The 17,742-nt window shown below is 39.8% G+C and overlaps 2 protein-coding genes across 2 annotated transcripts in view; both read right to left on the bottom strand.

Annotated features, from left to right (window-relative positions):
- Nucleotides 1–17,742, bottom strand: part of hps5 (HPS5 biogenesis of lysosomal organelles complex 2 subunit 2) — a 57,424-nt gene that overhangs the window by 20,884 nt on the left and 18,798 nt on the right. Inside the window, 11 exon segments of the mRNA XM_034176336.1 lie at nucleotides 9,971–10,091; nucleotides 10,181–10,459; nucleotides 10,494–10,643; nucleotides 10,646–10,729; nucleotides 10,732–10,778; nucleotides 10,873–10,941; nucleotides 12,782–12,931; nucleotides 13,319–13,436; nucleotides 14,337–14,375; nucleotides 14,378–14,428; nucleotides 14,431–14,494. Of these exon segments, the coding sequence (XP_034032227.1) occupies nucleotides 9,971–10,091; nucleotides 10,181–10,459; nucleotides 10,494–10,643; nucleotides 10,646–10,729; nucleotides 10,732–10,778; nucleotides 10,873–10,941; nucleotides 12,782–12,931; nucleotides 13,319–13,436; nucleotides 14,337–14,375; nucleotides 14,378–14,428; nucleotides 14,431–14,494 (1,172 nt within the window).
- On the bottom strand, nucleotides 4,416–9,632 carry LOC117515673 (Hermansky-Pudlak syndrome 5 protein homolog). The gene is made up of 5 exons (XM_034176334.1): nucleotides 9,521–9,632; nucleotides 8,467–8,579; nucleotides 8,245–8,351; nucleotides 7,529–7,811; nucleotides 4,416–4,904 (listed from the first exon to the last, which is right to left on the bottom strand). Exons 2-4 carry the CDS (start codon nucleotides 8,490–8,492, stop codon nucleotides 7,543–7,545), a joined length of 402 nt encoding a protein of 133 aa, XP_034032225.1. The 5' UTR covers nucleotides 8,493–8,579; nucleotides 9,521–9,632; the 3' UTR covers nucleotides 4,416–4,904; nucleotides 7,529–7,542.

Genomic DNA, 17,742 nt, shown 5'->3' with positions numbered 1-17,742 from the left:
TGTGGTAAGTTGTTCTGTAAAGTTCAAGTACACATGCAGAAGAAGAAGAAAAATACTCACGAGTGTTGTTTCCATCTAGAACCCAAAAACTGCCCAAACTGTGTAGAAGATTGTCTTTTTCCAGCCCTTCCTTTAAGTAACCACACTGTCTTGCTGCTGCACTGTGACTAAGCTTCAGAGCCAACAGGTGTGTGTTGTGCTCTGAGCATCAACGTTGCCATTTATACGCAAGCAGCAGGGCCAGCAGGTATGTGCAGAATCCCCTTATCTGTTCTTCTGGTGACAGGAAGCCGACATCAAACACTGCCTCGAACTAATACCCTTTCAAATCAATTATACTTCTGTCGTCCTGCTCATGATGAAAATGGACAAATTCAGATTTTTTTAAAGTCTATTTTTGTACTGAAGAACTGAAATTAGTGGGTGCAAATATTCAGTAGCTAATGTGAACAAATTTCTCTTCACTAAGATGTGAGAAAATCACACATGAAACTTTGCAGTCTTACATTAGACTCGGAGTGACCAGAAAAATCATGATTTAAGAGTCTTTGCCACTGATGGTTACTGTGTCTCTGACACAGACAGGCAGCTAAGTTGGAGGACGAGGGAAGAAAAGATAGTGGAACCATTGTAAGGAGACAGGGTCACGTACATGACAGCATAAAGCATTGGACAGAAAGGTTAGTGTGACTGCAGTATGACTTAAAGAGCAACTGTGTTCAGTCTTTCAGACCCAAGTGTGAGTCACCACCAAGCCTACACTCCTCCTCCCTCTCCTCCCTTTGATGCTCCAGGTGTGTGATATCATCGAATGAGTCATCAGTCCCATTTCATTACATTTTTATTAATACCATCTCTGTACGCTCACATTGGCTGATATGTACCGTCTGTACTGGGACAAGAGTGTTTGTTCAAAGAAATGCAAAAACAAACCCCCCCCCCCCCAAAAAAGTGTTCTCAGAGACGCCTGATCAAAGAAAGCACAAGCAAACCTGGACACGTGAGTCTTTATTAGAATTATGTAAAACTTCACAATTGACCACTCAGTGCTGTTTGGGGTGGGTGCATCACCTAAACCATAGAGATTTTGTGACCCCAGCCCCACAAAAACAAATCACAGTTATGCCTACATTTCGAGATATACAAGTTTACATACAGTGTGGCTACAAATCTTCACCCAGTCTTCCCAAAATGCACATATTTTATGAAATACTCTGTTTTAAGTCAAATATAATTTCTAGTTTTATTTCCATGTAAATTTATTTTGAAACAGTTACAAGACCTGTTTGTCTCAGGATTTTCTCGACTATGTCCAAGTTTCACTGTATCACCAGTTTACATACACCAAGAATGTCTTTAAAGAGCAAGGGAAATTCCAAAAGACTTCAGAAATCGATGGAATTACTTGTAAAAGCTGCTGGATGATTAAGTGGCATAATTTAGGGGGTTAATTATGTAACCTTTGATTGTACTTTAGGGCCTATCTGCTGAACCAATGACTGTGTGTGTGTGTGTGTTGGGGATGCCGTTTCACCATTTAGCCATTTATCAAAAATTTACATTCAAAGGCTTGAAAGAAAGTTAAGTTGATCACAAGACAAAAGCCAAGCTTAATTTTTGTCAATTTTGGATTAAAGTGACGAGGCCCTGGCTGCTGATTACAGCAGCACCCCTCTTAAAATTGAGAAATGGCAGTTTACCTATTTAGGATTAGAGATCACCCGTAAATTTAAGGACATATTCCACGAAAATTTCATAACTCTCCACAATCAGGTGAGAATGTCTCTACAACAATGGTCACCCCTTTCATTGACACTGGCCGGTCGTATAAATTCTGTAAAAATGAACACACTACCTAAGTTTATGTACTTATTCCAATCTCTACCTATATTTGTTCCCAAATCCTTTTTTACTTTGTTGGATTTGACTATTTCTTCATACAACTGGCAGAATAAGAAACCCAGAGTAAGCAAAGCTGTGCTCCAACATTTGAAGATCGATGGCGGCATGGGACTACCCAATATACGCTCCTACTACTGGGCAGCAAATACGAGGTCTGTGAGAAAAGAATCCGACCTTTTTATTTTATTCAAAAAATATATGGATTTGATTTATATGTTTTTACGTCAGCCAAGCTTGAACCTTCGTGCGCCTGCGTGAGTTTTTCCACGCCTGTCAGTTGCGTCATTCGCCTGTGGGCAGGCTTTGAGTGAGCACTGGTCCACCCCTCTCGTCATCGTTTCATTGCGAGGAAATGGCGGAATGATTTGGGCTTTTTTTCCCATCAGAATTTTTTCAGAAACTGTTAGAGACAGGCAGCTGGAAACCATTCGAAAAATTTATCTGGCTTTCGGTGAAAATTTTACGGGCTTCACAGAGAATAAGGAGTGTTACTACAGCTTTAAGGACTACCCACAATGGCGCACGGCGCGCCGCGCTCTGAGCCACCATCGAGAGGCAGAAACCACCACATCATTTCTAAACAGATCGCTGTGTGGAGCCGGGACCGTCGTGTGCAATTTCTCTGGTTATCACAAGAGCTGGACATCAGCCATTTTCCGGCAGATTTCACTTTTAACAAGAGATTTTGTCCATGGAAAGCCGCACGGAGGCTTCACGGGTCACGACGGAGCTGCTGATGGAGCTAGACAAAGGAACACCTCCGTTTCGGAGTGTTAAAAGGCAAGTTGGGACAAGCCCAGCTCTCCACAATTTCTCTTATACTCACTTGACTGGTAAGCACTGAAAGCCGAGATAGGCATGTCCCAACTTGTCCTTTAACACTCCGAAACGGAGGTGTTCCTTTGTCTCGCTTCATCAGCGAATCGGTCGTGACGCGCGAAGCCTCCACGCGGCTTTCCATGACAAAATCTCTTGTTAAAAGTGAAATCTGCCGGAAACGAATGGGAGGAAACTGGAGTCGACGTCTGTGACCGAACTGTAAGAAACCGCCTAAAGGAAATGGGATTTACATACAAAAAGCTAAACGAAAGCCATCATTAACACCTAAACACAAAAAACAAGGCAACAATGGGCTAAGGAAAAGCAATCGTGGACTGTGGATGACTGGATGAAAGTCATTCAGTGATGAATCTTGAATCTGCATTGGGCAAGGTGATGATGCTGGAACGTTTGTTTGGTGCCGTTCCAATGAGATTTATAAAGATGACTGCCTGAAGAGAACATGTAAATTTCCACAGTCATTGATGATATGGGGCTGCATGTCAGGTAAAGGCACTGGGGGAGATGGCTGTCATTACATCATCAATAAATGCACAAGTTTACGTTGATATTTGGACCTCTTCTTATCCCATCAATTGAAAGGATGTTTGGGGATGATGAAATAATTTTTCAAGATGATAATGCATCTTTCCATAGAGCAAAAACTGTGAAAACATTCCTTGCAAAAAGACACATAGGGTCAATGTCATGGCCTGCAAATAGTCCGGATCTTAATCCAATTGAAAATCTTTGGTGGAAGTTGAAGAAATGGTCCATGACACGGCTCCAACCTGCAAAGCTGATCTGGCAACAGCAATCAGAGAAAGTTGGAGCCAGATTGATGAAGAGTACTGTTTGTCACTCATTAAGTCCATGCCTCAGAGACTGCAAGCTGTTATAAAAGCCAGAGGTGGTGCAACAAAATACTAGTGATGTGTTGGCACGTTCTTTTGTTTTTCATGATTCCATAATTTTTTTCCTCAGAATTGAGTGATTCCATATTTTTTTCCCTCTGCTTGGTCTAAAAAAAAGTAACTGCTACTGACTGCCACAATTTTTCCTGATTTCTTATAGTGTTTCTTAAAGCCAGAAAGTTACAAAATTAAACAACTGAATGAACATCCTCCAAGGCCGGTGATTCCATAATTTTTGCCAGGGGTTGTATTTCATTCTCCACACAGAATACCATTAAACCACTGAATTATTACAGAGTAATACTTGTTGGATGCAATATCAATGTTTAAAATGCTACTCATTTAAAGATGATGCCTCGCTACTTCATCAACTTAGTTGTGACCCAGAAGTCCTGTTGGAACATTAGAACAAAAGTTTGCCAATTCCTGAATGGTAATTTAGGTATCCTTTCTCAATGACCCAAAGGCACTCTGCCCCTAAGCTTCTTACATTTATGTACAAAAGATTTTATGGTTGCTGGTGATACCATCAATGTTTTTGAGATGGGTCCTAAGGAAGAACCTGACTTGAGATTAAAAATGTTGCTACAGAAACCTTTATTAATTCTTTAGAAGTTTTCCCCCTGTTCTTTAAAATCAGAAGGAACTGGTTCTTAAGGTAATACCGTAAATGTAGCCAAAGATCCCCTCAATTATTACCCCCCCCCCCCCCTTTTTTTGTTAGGAGCCTTTAATAGGTAATATCAGCAATTTCTGGAATTTGACAGGCATTATATACACACACACACACACACACTTTATTGATATCATAACAGGCTAGTACATTTCACCCTAAGAATATGTGCATTTAATTCACAGTTTTTTTTTCTTATAACAGGATAGTGATATGTTTGTGTTTCTTAATTCACAAATATGAGCAAATTCTAGTTCCTGTACACAAAAATAAGCATATAAATACAATAGCAAAATCGAAAAGCGACCAAACTCTATACAGCACTGATATAAATCCAAATAAATCACAATAAAAAAATACAAACAATACTCCCAAACAATGTCCATCAGCAGCCAAAAATAATACTGTGTTCACTGAGAAGATACATTATGAATTTCAGATAAATATTACAGCAAATTATTCAAGCTACAGCTCACACAACAGTTAGAGACACTTACATAGACAGTTCTGCTATGCTGATGGAGGACACTGAGTTAGGCATGCTGCGACCAAAGGAATCGATCACAGCGCTCAAGCATCACCTGGATCACTGCCCTGAAACAGAAACAACACTGCAGTACCGATTTGGGAAAACAACAAAAACCATGACGCATTTCCATTCATGGGTTTGTAGAGTTTGTCAAACTCCTAAGCATTTCAGCCGGGTCCGCACATGATAATCACTATTTTGACTTATTGGCAGATATAAGACATAATATCGTTAATGTGCACGTTTATGATGTAGCATTTGCACATGTTCGTACATTAAAATGTTGCCAACATAATGCCTGAATAAACACCAAAGTTTTCACAACAATAAGACTTGGGCTCTGCTCTGTGTATGCCTGATCCTCTCCACTTCTTGAAAGCTAAGCAGAGTGGGTGCTGATTAGGACTTGGATGGGAGACCTCTTTGGAAGACCAGGGGCTGTGTCTGTTTCTCCAGGTAAAACTTGAGTTGCATCAGGAAGGGCATCCGGTGTAAAAGGTGTGCCAAATCCCAGTGCGCATCTGTGGTGGATCTGGCGTGGTGACCCAGCAGAACCCAGAGCAGCCAAAAGGGCAGACAATAACATAAAATTTAGGTGCAGCGCCTGAGTGTAGCTGAACTTTCAGGTTTTCTTTTTAAGAAAAATCCTCTTGTATACCACTTCATCATGAAGCTGTATAACTGGGGATACAAAATATCCTCAGATAAAATCAACAATAATGACAATATTAAAGTAAACAGAGTTCTGCTATCAGAGCAGTATTGGATTGGCAGATATCCAAATTCAGGGATCAGAAGTGAAACAATATGGATCGGTGCATTCTAGTAATAGTAGTAGTAGCGGTGGTGGTATGAAAAATGTCTTCAAAAGTAGACCTTTAATCTAGGGGTGTTGTGGAGGGCACATCTCCCACAACACCCTCTTTCCATCTGGATTCACCCCTGGTTTGCAGTCTGAGGAGGAACAATCAAGAATTTGTGAATTTATGTGTAAAGTGCGACTTAAATGAGCGGTAAGAAGGGTGTATGAGTGCATTTTACGTCATGCCATCCTCAGAAAGAGATTTTAGGTGTATTTTTTTGGGGGGGATGCCCATGTTTGATGTTAATGTGTTGCAGGTCTGCAGCTGTGGTTTTAGTTGAACCACAGCAAGGACACTCACAGACACTCGGTGCAGACTTTGAAAGAAACGTCAAAAATGTTTGTAAAGCTCTGCTCGCTGTGACACATTCAAACACACCACCCCCTCCCCCTCCCGCAGAGTGCAGACAGAACACAAAGGAACAGACACACAGACTTACTGCCAGGAGAAACAATAAAAAACATAATAGAGACATTACTCTAAAAATTGATTTTTGAACATGTTAAATTTTCTAGCTTGCATCCAGCCTTGATTTTGCGTCAGGAAGGCGTCAGTGCAAAGCTAGTGATGGGATGATGATACCTCAAGGAGTGTATTTACACACCACACAAACTGTGTAGCCACTGTGTTGGTCGCTCATTAGTGACCCCTGCAGTAGTTATAAAATCATTGCAGGTAAATAAGATGGAAAAGTTACCGTGCTGCAAACGCAATGTCAGCCTGTGAAATAGTTAATCGCCAGTCCTCTAAAATATGATCTCATCATTGCATAATTTCATGTGCTCAATTTGTGTGTCGAGTTAAGCTGTTCATGAGAAGAGTTTCAAATTTGCTTAAAACCTTGTTTGTGTAAATGCTAAACTGAGCTGGTTTGTAAAATATAGCAAATTGTCTGTAATAAAATTCAGAGTTAAAACTTTGTAACTTGTGTATGGCAATTTGTTACTTAAGTGTTAAAGCATATGAAATACAAGACTGAAAATAGATTCATTTATGCATTTTTATTGAAGAACGAAGGTTTCTGAAGCGTCTTTGCTCCAAGGCGATTTCTCCTCTTACACACCAGTTCCCCTGCCTTAGAAAAAACCTCTTTCACAGGGTACAGATGAAGATGGCGAGCATAAACATTTCAGTACAAGTTGATAAAGGTGTGTACGTATGTGTTTCTGGTTATTCTTCCAGTATTGTAAAGGAGTACAAACATATCTAATTGGAAAAATAACAGTAAACAATGCCGAAAGGAGGAAAAAGATTTATCTTATTTGGCGTCAAAAGATCAAAATTATTCCAGGACTGGGCAAACATCTTTGAAACGTGCCATGAAGTCAGTGGAGCAAGGTGAGGGCAAGCAAAACTCCACCAGCAAAACTCCATCCAACCAAATCCGCAAACATGTTGATACAGCTTGTTTCCTTATAAACACAATTTGGCATGGCGCAGCCGAACGACCCAGTTCCTGTATCGGTCACGTGATTTTTTCTTAAATACGCGCACCGATACGGGGTTTCACTCTTGTGTGCTCGGCACAGTGTTGACGCACCAGTGTTGTCATCCCATCACTATGCAAACCCTGTCTTTTGGCAGCCCAATTGACAGAAATCCGCTGTAGCAACAGAGAACTTTAATCTCTGTAAGTGTAATGAAAGTGATGGATAATTGTGCATAAGCATATTTATTGTAAGGGGAATCTGTAACACTTACACACACGCACAAGCACACACACCATCACTAACATGAGGACATTTAAACTACACATTAAGGCTCTGTTAAAATTCACACAATTGCTTATAAAGATTTGACAAACTAGCCATCCACACTCTGACCCACCTTGCCTTTTCTCTGCTACTCTAAGCAGCTCACAACCAGTCTGGAGTTTGGTGAAAGTGGCATCTGCACACCGCACTCTTCCAACACAGCCAGTGCACGGTCAGGACCGGCTGTTTGAGCCAGTCTCAGAGTCAGGTTCTCAGGGTTGACCTTTTGATCACAATCTGCTGAGCCGTTTGTCAGCCCGTTCCCATTCACACCTGTAACTTGCTCTACCTCGCTGTTACACTGCTGAGACAACTGGATCAGGAGCTTCCACTCATCCAAGGTCTGAGGCTCAACACCTAGCAAATAACACAATGTCCTCACATACTGTAGTTTATAATGCCTTTTTGTTATATGCTGTAATTATATTATCTCGGCATTAGGCAGGCTGCCAGATTAGTAACTCCAATCAATGTAGACAGTGTAATGAAGGTAATTAAAAACTGAATTTTCCTTGACTACATAATCAATGTCTATAACATGAAGCTACTGTTTAGCCAAAGCTGGTGTTCCATGGTACATGGAGGAAGATTTTCCAAGTTAAAATGCTGTAAAGTTTCACAATCTGTCTGTATTTACTACAGTTACAGGAACAATTACTGATTTAACCATAGTCAACATTTCACCTCATTCTCTAAAATTACAAGACAGATCCCACAGCACCTCTTTTTCAGATTATAAATTACTTGTCTCAGAGTCAGAAAAGGGAAAATTGTGAGGAAACCATTTCACCATAAGGTTCTTCTAGTAGGGTGAGGTCATCCAGCTGACAGATGGTAGAGAATGCCTCTTTGCGATGTTGAAGCTCACGGCAGAGGTAAAGGTATCCAATCCAGTAGCTGCAAACATCAAATGGAAGCCCAAAAAATCATTTCCACACATGGCTGTCAACAACAGCAAATGATTTATCTTGTGTAAAAATAAATAACTAAATAAAATAATAATTTGAAGTACCCGTGACTGCGACAAGTTTCTGCCATCTTTTGCTTTGAGGACAAGTCTGATGGAAGGCGAATCAGCAGAGACAGGAGGCGTCCATAGCCCCAACTAAACAATGTGAATGCCACCTGGAACAGAAAATCCCATTAATTCACAATTACCACTGTCCACCAGATGACGACAATGGAGTGTCTGTACTCTTTTGTGGAGAGATGGCCCTGGACTAATGAAACATTGAGCAAATGTTGGTGGTGATCTGAACCAGCTCCCTTTCAACTTTCTCTCTAATCATTCTTTATGTTTGTTGTCTTTTGACACCACAACAATCTGATTTATAGAGGAGAAAGACTGAACAGTTCAGCTACAATTTTCCAGAAGATACAACTGAGATGCAACCATAAATCTGATATTTTGGTGAAAGAATGATCCTCCTCTATATTACTTCATCATGAAGTTGTATACAGTAACTGCTGATACAAAATGCAAAAACATGCACTGTGCACAGTTTCTTCAGTCACAGCCACAGAAGCCTATATCTTCTTCTGGGTGTCTTGGTGGCTTTCCTCACTCTTTTCCTTCTTGCACAGTCACTCAGTTTTTTAGAACTGTCTACTCCAGACAGATTTACCATAGAGTGCCATACTGTTTGTATTTCTTCATAATCAATGTAAATTAAGTCCAAGATATCTTCATTGACTTGGAAATGTTCATGTATCCATCCCATGACTTGTCTGAAGAAAACTGGCAATAAAATTGATTATTTACAGGCCCATTACTTATGCAACCCATCATCTTGGCTTTTCTATTTTAATTAATTTGTATCAAGTTGTAGAGATTTGCTTTGAGTTTGAGGAAGATAATTTTTGAAATTTTTATATTAAGAACCCTGATTTACTTTTTGCATTTGAAATGGTATAAAAAAATTAAATGTGAAATACCAAAGGGCCAAATAATTTTGGAGAGCACTGTGTATGTGCGTGTATATATTCTTCCAAATGAACAGTAATAATTAAAAGAAAAAAGGAACACAGTTTTACATTCTTTCCACATTGTATGAACAGATCCACACCTGGGTTGTCCATCAGGAGTAAGGGTGTCGTAATGATGAGGAGCATCATGGGTCAGTGCCAGTTCCAGCCAATCCTGATGCAGTGATTCTGGTTCAAGAGCGACCCCAAAAATGACAACCTAAAAAAGAAATGGAAAGAAAGAATTTGAACACAGAGGGAGGGGAATACGCTCTTTTTAAAATTCTTTAAACAAAAGCATAAAACTGAAGGAGTACCTGTTCTCCTCAGCTTGTGACTGGACCAGATTATCAAGGTATGCTAAGAAGTGCTTGCTGAGCCATGGTGAATACATCGGCTGGTGTTATTACAGGATAGAACTGGGGAAAATGAACGTACAGCTGCCTCTCCATGTTTCTCATATAACCTGGGTGACACAGTGCATTTAATTTATACAATACACAACACCTACAACTGAATTATGTAGTGATTTGCTTTGAGGGAACAGCAACCTGTGTAAATGAGCGATGAGAAAAGGTGCTGTCCAGGGCTGCAGCTCTCTCAAGCTGTGTAGTGATTTCAGCAAATCTCCTCTCTGAATCACCTCCACCACCTTACTGTCCTGGGTAAGATCTAAGGAAAAAGATGAGCAGCTGATATTCCAAACAGTAACATATACACTATAATAAGTGCAGCACAGATTAGGAATTTCAGCCTCTGACCTAGCATGGCCTCTCTGAAGGAGCTTTGCACTTCAGGATGCTCGTGATAACAGAACAGACACATTCTTCTCACTCGCTCGTGGTCGAGCAGAAAGAAGTAGCGGCGTAGGAAGGTGGAGCACTTCACTGCTTGCTCATCTGCCTGGCTTCCGAAGCAGCTCAGCTCTACATATAGTGTAGCCAGCTGGGTGAGACTTGTTAGGAGATCTGACGGTATAGACTTGGGGGGATGGATTCGCAGAGGTTCTAGAGGGACCCATTTGAATCTTCCAGGAAGTTCTCACTGGAATCTGAGGTCAGCTGGTTCAAACACCGGCTCTCTTTTTCTCCAATTCTAAGAGCTCTTCTTTCCTCTGCTCTGTAACACTGTCTGTCAGTTCTCCAGATGAGGAGGAAGACTCCACTGTTTGTTCTGTACAGGTGCTTAGATAATCTCCCTCCCACACTGCTTCTTCTGGACCAGCAAACTTGAAAGACCTGCAGCAGCTGACCTGAGCTCCTCAGGGCCAAGAATTTTTACAAGCACAGTCAGCCACTCCAGCAAGGTTCTTTCAGGCAAACTGGATCCAGGAGCACCAAAGGATCTTGAATCTCTGACCTGCACATTGGAATAAAGTAACTTGGCATTTTAAAAATGTGTAAGCACTTGAAATGTTGTTGTTTGCATTTTCACAAAATATACACCGACTTACATGGCTTGCTCTGTTGCCAATCGGAGTTCTTGCATGTCGACCTCTGGGCTTGGCAGTTCAGCAAAAACCCTGTGTTCAATGGAAGATCAGTATCAGATGTTTTTTATATATATATATATATATATATATATATATATATATATATATATATAGTGTCGACTGATGTGAATTTTAAGGCTGATACTGAGAATCGGCAAAGTTTTGAGGCAACAATCTGAGGCAGATATTTGCTTGCAGTAAAAAGTGTCAAATTTAGTGTAATGCACTCTTAATACAAAATTTTAAATGTTTTTGTAGCATATATGTTTGACAGATCCTTTCAACATGACCTTCACACAAAAAGTGCACAGAGCTATAAATAACATTACTATGAAGTTGAACAAATGATCAAATAAACTAGAGATATTCGTCACAAAATGCCCCACGCACAGTACTATTTTCCATGTAAAGTGCAGTAATACGAGGTCTGTTAGAAAAGTATCGGACCTTTTTATTTTTTTTCAAAAACCATATGGATTTGAATCACGTGTGATTGCATCACCCAAGCTTGAACCTTCATGCGCATGCGTGAGTTTTTTCACGCATGCTGGTTGCGTCATTCGCCTGTGAGCAGGCTTTGTGTGAGCACTGGTCCACCCCTCTCATCGTTTTTTATTGCGATAAATGTCTGAACGATTTGGAGCTTTGCTGCATCAATTTTTTTCCAGAAAACTGTGAGAGACCTCCAGGTGGACACCGCTCGAAAATTAATATGGCTTTCAGGGATGATTTTATGGGGATTACACAGATTAAGGAGTGATCCAGACGGTTTAAAGACCGCCCACAGCTGCTAAGAGCGCGCAGGCTCAAACCCCGCTGAAACAACCAGATCATTTCCACGTGAAGGCTTTGTTGATCCGGGACGTCGTCTGACTTTCACAAAAAGGCAGAAGGCGTGGACATCAGCACTTTTTCGGCACATTCCACTGTTACAGGAGTTTTTTTTTCATGGAAAGAACGCCGAAAAACACCTGCCGCTCCGGTCCCCGCTCATTAAAAAAGAAAGCGACCCCACAAACACACACGGCTTTATTGTCATTCCTCTTTATCGTTACACTCCTAGAGACGTGCGTTGAATGTACTCCCTCCCTCCTCTTGCTACTGCCTCCGTACGTTTTCACAAAAAAGTAGTGGCTGTGGCATCCGCAGAAACGTACGGCGAAAAAAAAAAATACGCAACGGTGGGTTGACCAGGGCTTAACAAAATCAAGTGGCTGGGAATTTGCTACAACCAGAAAACGGCTATTCATATTTTCAATGAGTTGGTTGGCTAATAGCCCCTAAATGCTAAGTAAGGGGCCATTTACTCCTATAATGGTTACTTCTCAGACATCAATGGGTCTATGGTGAAGCAGAATAATTAACTTAGATTATGAAAATTCATATTTCTGTTGTCTTTTGTATGTGCAGCTCTAAATAATGGTTGAAAGGTTAAAAACACAATATTATAATATAAATAGCACTTGCTCCCTTCTTCAAAATTGTCTCTCAGTGTTCTTAGTTTTAAAAAATTTGAAGAAAAAAAAATCATGTCATCATGGGGTGTTGTAAGTATAGTTTGAGGGAAAAGATGAATTTACTACTCCATTTTGGAATAAGGCTGCAATATAATAAATGTGGAAAAAGTGAAGTCCTCTGGATACTTTCCAGATGCACTGTAAATGTATACATACAGTGGTTGTATAAATTTACATCACAAATAGATATCAGTACAGCCTCTTTTCTGAAAGGATATTCACAAAGGATAGGTATATCCTTTCTGTAAGATTACAGTAGTTACTATAATAAAGAAGATAAACAGATGATCATCTGATTTAAACAGAATGTGTCTTTAAATGGTTGTGGTTGAAATTTCTGAGATTGTACTTACTCATTTGGAATTTTCTCTGAGGATGTAGTCGTGGCAGCAACCATTTCTGCCTGATCAACCTCTCTGAAGTCTGGTCGCGGCCAAAGGTCAGTATTCATCTGAATGGTGTTGATCTTTTCAGTCGTCTTCTTAACAAAGCTAGAAACACTAACAAAAGGAAGCTTGGTTTCAGTAACAGCACACTGTGCCATCACAAGAAATCAGTGATTCATTTTTCTGAAGTGAAATATGTAACGCCCATATGCAGATGAACATAAGTAAAATAAATAAATAAAATAGCCAACAGTTGTAGCTCTTCAGCAGAAAGGGGAAGTACGCTACAATATGCACAGCTGCACTTTATTAATACACTGGTGTAGGGGATTCACTTTTCCCTTTAAATAAAACCCTAAAATTGCTTACTTCCTCCGTGACACAGGCTAATTAACACGTTTGTCTTTTTAAGAGTATGAAAAAACTTTATTAATGCCAAAGGAAATTGTTTTTAGAGTGCTGAAACAGTAAACAGTAGTAGTTTGTGTCTCTGGATGTTTACCTGTCTTGACAGCCTGCAGTGCGATGCGGGGCGGTTTTTGGCCGGAAAGACGACGGGGAAGATGGAACGGTATGCCTTGCTCAGATCGGTCCAACTTCCAGACGCTCACTACTCTGTGATCTGAATAAAGATGGGAGGCAAGAGCCAGACGAAACATGGAGATGATGGAATACTGGAGGGGAATGATGACAGGAAGAGGACAAAATGGCAGGTGGGGCAAAGGTGCCAGACACCACTACAAAAATGTAAATTAAATACTGCACATTATGAAAAATATAACAAAGAAGTGATACAGTAAAATGCAATGGAATAGAGAAGAAACTTGTTATTAATAATTTGTAAAGTTGTCAGGGTGCTAATTAAACTTACAGTAACAACTCTGATGGTGCAGCAGGTCAACATTTGACTAAGTATTGTCTGAAAAAAAAATCCCTCCCACATCATAAACACACTTTCAGTTTAATAGTGTATATGTTTGACACAACAGAGAAAATCACAATCATTACCATAAATCATATATTCATGCTAATCAATTGTTTGGCAGCTCAGCACACTGAGAATTATAAATGTATCCACCTTACTTGTATGTTTTCAGTGTGTTGTGAAAAGGTTGGATTTAGCATGTGAGAATCCATATACTGTAAGGTCTTCACTGTACAGACATCTTCAATTCCCTAAAATTTTCATAATATTTTTCAAGTATTTGAAAGTAAAGATGATACAGAAACAAGTGTAGTGTGATAAAAGACCATGTTAGAGATAATTGAACATGGGGTAATTAATAAAAACCAAACAAACAAACAAACAGGTAATTAATAAAATTTAAAAATAAGAAGAAAAAAAAAATACAAATTCCACAATGAAACACTAATTCTCATGGTTGTGGTCAACACTGGAAGCATCCATCACATTTGCTTTTAAACAACACAATATTCTGCAAAAGAAATGGTCCTGCTGGTGACATTGGTTGATGGCATATAGAAATTCATTCAAATGCTCAACAGAAAATCTGCCTCTCACCATGATCCCCTGGATCTTCATCTTGCATTAAGATGAATCCTTGAGTCGCTCCTCCTCCGACATTGACTGATTGATGAGCGAACATGTCTCTCATCCGACTGGCTTCCTCTGCGGCTAATAACACGATAGATTCCACAATCCAGGACACTGAAGCTCTCCTGGATGATTATAAAGGGAGAAGTACACTCTGTTACAATGTGAAGGGATAAAGCACAAGACTCCAAAATACGTACCATATGTAGTTTTAAAGTGTGACATATTCATACTGGATTTGTACTGTTATACAATAGCCTAATTCATTCATTTTCATTCATTCATTACTCCAATCAAGGGCCAACTGAGTCGGGGAGGAGTATCCCACGAGTCATAGGGCATGAGAGAGGGTACAACAATCTATCACAGAGCACAATGTCACTTATTTTATTTATTATTATAATTTTTGCTAGGTTAGAGAGGTGAGATTGAGACAGTTTGGACATGTGCAGAAGAGGAACAGAGGGTATATAGCGAGAAGGATGCAGAGGATGGAATCACCAGACAGGAGGAGAAGAGGGTGGCCAAAGATGAGTTTATGGATGTGCTGCAGAAGGACATGTAGGTGGCTGGTGTGACAGAGGAAGTTAGAAAGGACAGGGTGAGATGGAAATGAATGATGTGCTGTGGCGACCCCTCACGGGAGAGAAAGAATGAGGTGCAGTGACTTATGCTGGTGCGATTTCTATACTGAGAGGGGAGAAAAATCACATTTGTTATTATTATTTGACTATATAGGACTTTTCCAGGAATCAAAGCACAAAAACCCATAATAAAAAGATAAATTGGCCACTTGGCTATTATAATATAGATTATGATAAAATAGAGGAGGAAACGGGCCTGGTTAAGATACTTTTTGATTCTCCTATAAAGGAAAATGCTCCAAGAAACAGATATCCAGATTATACTAATGTTTACAAATGGGGACAAATCTTAATACAACATACATTAAAGCTGATAACTGATCAAATATATGCAATGCTGTGGTAATTATTTCAAGCTAAGGCTGTGGAGGGGAATTTGCATGGAAAAATATGGTAAATTTATTATTATTACCGCTAGTACCAAGAGTGAACAATGTAAAGACCCTGACAAGGCTCAGTGTTGGAGGAACTGTGGGAGTATGTCAACAGGACATTTTCATATTTTCTGGGAATGTACTAGTTTGGATGGTTGGAGGTGATAAAAGAAAAAAAATACTATAATGGGCTTGAGCTTAGCCCGTGATTCTACTCTTCACCTTATCTATGCAATCTACCCCCAAGGACTGAGGAAATCGGACAAATATCTTCTATTATACTTCAAGCAGGTGCAAAGAAAACCATACCTTGCAAATGGAGATTTTTTTTCCCACCAAAACATCAAATCTAAGCTTGCATATCTCAGATTTATCTTCTGGCAAACTGTAGCTGAACTTTCAGGTCTTTTTAAGAAAGTCCTCCTCTGTACCACTTAATCATGAAGCTCTATTTTGTGGATACAAAATGCAAAACATGCACTATGCACAATTCCTCCAATCACAGCCACAGAAGCCTGCATAACTTTTCTGTTTTTTTTTTTGTTTTTTTCTGGGGGTTTTTGTGTCTTTCCTGACTCTTGAGATCTACTCCACACAGATTTACCACAGAGTGCCATACTGTTTGTATTTCTTCATAACTGATGTAAATAAAGTCCAAGACATATTCAGTGATTTGGAAATGTTCATGTATCCATCCCCTGGCTTGTCTGAAGAAAACTGGCAACAAAACTGATTATTCACAGATATAACAAAGTGTTCCATGACTTATTACACTTAACACTGTATTTATCTTTCTGATGCTTGATTCTGCTTTTTTCTTTTCTCTCTGTTTGAGGTGCAGCTCCATCCAGAGATGGGTGTGGTATTTGTTCCAGAAACCGTCCTGTGCACCGGCAACATTTCCTCTATGTTCGTTTTGTGAATTGTTTTGTAATTTATGTCTGTAGCATGGCCCAAGCAGAGGGTCACCCCTTTGAGTCTGGTTTGCTTGAGGTTTCTTCCTCAGGAAGTTTTTCCTTACCACTGTTGCTCTGGGTGTTGGTAAGGTTAGACCTTACTTGTGTGAAGCACCTTGAGGCAACCTTGTTGCGATTTTGAGGCAACCTTGTTGCGATCTGGCACTATATAAATGAAATAAACTGAACAGAAATTGAAACTTATGCAACCTATCATCTCAGCTTTTATATATTTAATTAATTTATATCAAGTTGTAGAGATTTGCTTTCAGTTTGAGTTTAAAGTGTCAGTGACACAAAAAAATGTGCACAAATAATCACTAGAAATGATGAAATATTTTAAAAAATCCTGAACAATAAAAGTCAATGATAAGTGCGCAGATGAAGGATAAACAGCTGTCTGAAGCCTGCGCTTTATTTCAGCCCTCAGCTGCGGCCATGTTGTTCCTACGTCATCACCGGAACGGCACCTGCTGATTCAAGCCAAAATCAACTGTAAACACAGTGGACGTCGAGCTGTTTTCGGATGATTTTTTTTCGAGTGTGGAGCTTTTTTTTCTTTAATTCCAGTCTGGAGGTGATTCTCAAAAAACTGTGGGGGGCACAACCTTATGGTTTTGAGCTTTATTTAGATGACAATGAGGGAGAAGAAACCTTGGAGGAAAACCTTCAGTCTGACAACAGTGACAATACTGGAAGGTGATTTCGGCATGCCGGTAGAGATAAGCTGTTTTTTTGTTTTGGTTTTTTTGCCAGCTCTTTGGTCGCAATGAACTGATGTACAGTACTTAATGTACTGTACGTTAAGCGTTAACACATTATTAAATATTAAAACCACTCACCCATGGAGTAAATAATATAGTCTTACCTGACAGTTTCAGTGAGATCATCTGAAAACTTATCCACCTTTACAAAATGACGTCTGAAAATTTAATTCCTTCTGTCGTGGCTGAAGAAAAGTCCATTTGTCACACAGGAGTTTGGTGCCAGGCTACAGCGCTGGCTGTAATTCATTATTGCGGCTGATGTATCGAGTCTCTGCTGTTAACCAAGCCGCTTTGCGTCACAAGTTAAAAGCCTCCCAGTCCTCATCTGCTCATAACGTCTCAGTCTGCATGAGATGAAACTATCCCATGATCCACAAAACAGTAAAATAAAATAATCTGAAAAGACTCAGTTTTGCCTCAGTGTCGAGTGGAGAAGCCACGGACATCATGCGTGCGCGCTCGTCAATATACAGTAGTGTTCAGATAATAGTTGTGCTATGTGACTAAAGATTAATCCAGGTTTTGAGTATATTTCTTATTGTTACATGGGAAACAAGGTACCAGTAGATTCAGTAGATTCTCACAATCCAACAAGACCAAGCATTCATGATATGCACCACTCTTAAGGCTAT

This window comes from Thalassophryne amazonica, chromosome 8 (assembly GCF_902500255.1).
Source record: "Thalassophryne amazonica chromosome 8, fThaAma1.1, whole genome shotgun sequence".
Taxonomy (NCBI): Eukaryota; Metazoa; Chordata; class Actinopteri; order Batrachoidiformes; family Batrachoididae; genus Thalassophryne; species Thalassophryne amazonica.
The sequence above is the reverse complement of the archived record's forward strand: the minus strand, read 5'-3'. Positions and strand labels throughout refer to the sequence as shown.

Bases quoted from the DNA above. Each gene is read 5' to 3' on its own strand.
- LOC117515673 (XM_034176334.1), bottom strand. From the start codon at position 8,492: ATGGCAGAAACTTGTCGCAGTCACGG. The intron at 8,352-8,466 runs GTACTTCAAATT...TGATGTTTGCAG, and splicing joins GAAACTTGTCGCAGTCACGG to CTACTGGATTGGATACCTTT. The intron at 7,812-8,244 runs GTGAAATGGTTT...GTTATTTGCTAG, and splicing joins CCTACTAGAAGAACCTTATG to GTGTTGAGCCTCAGACCTTG.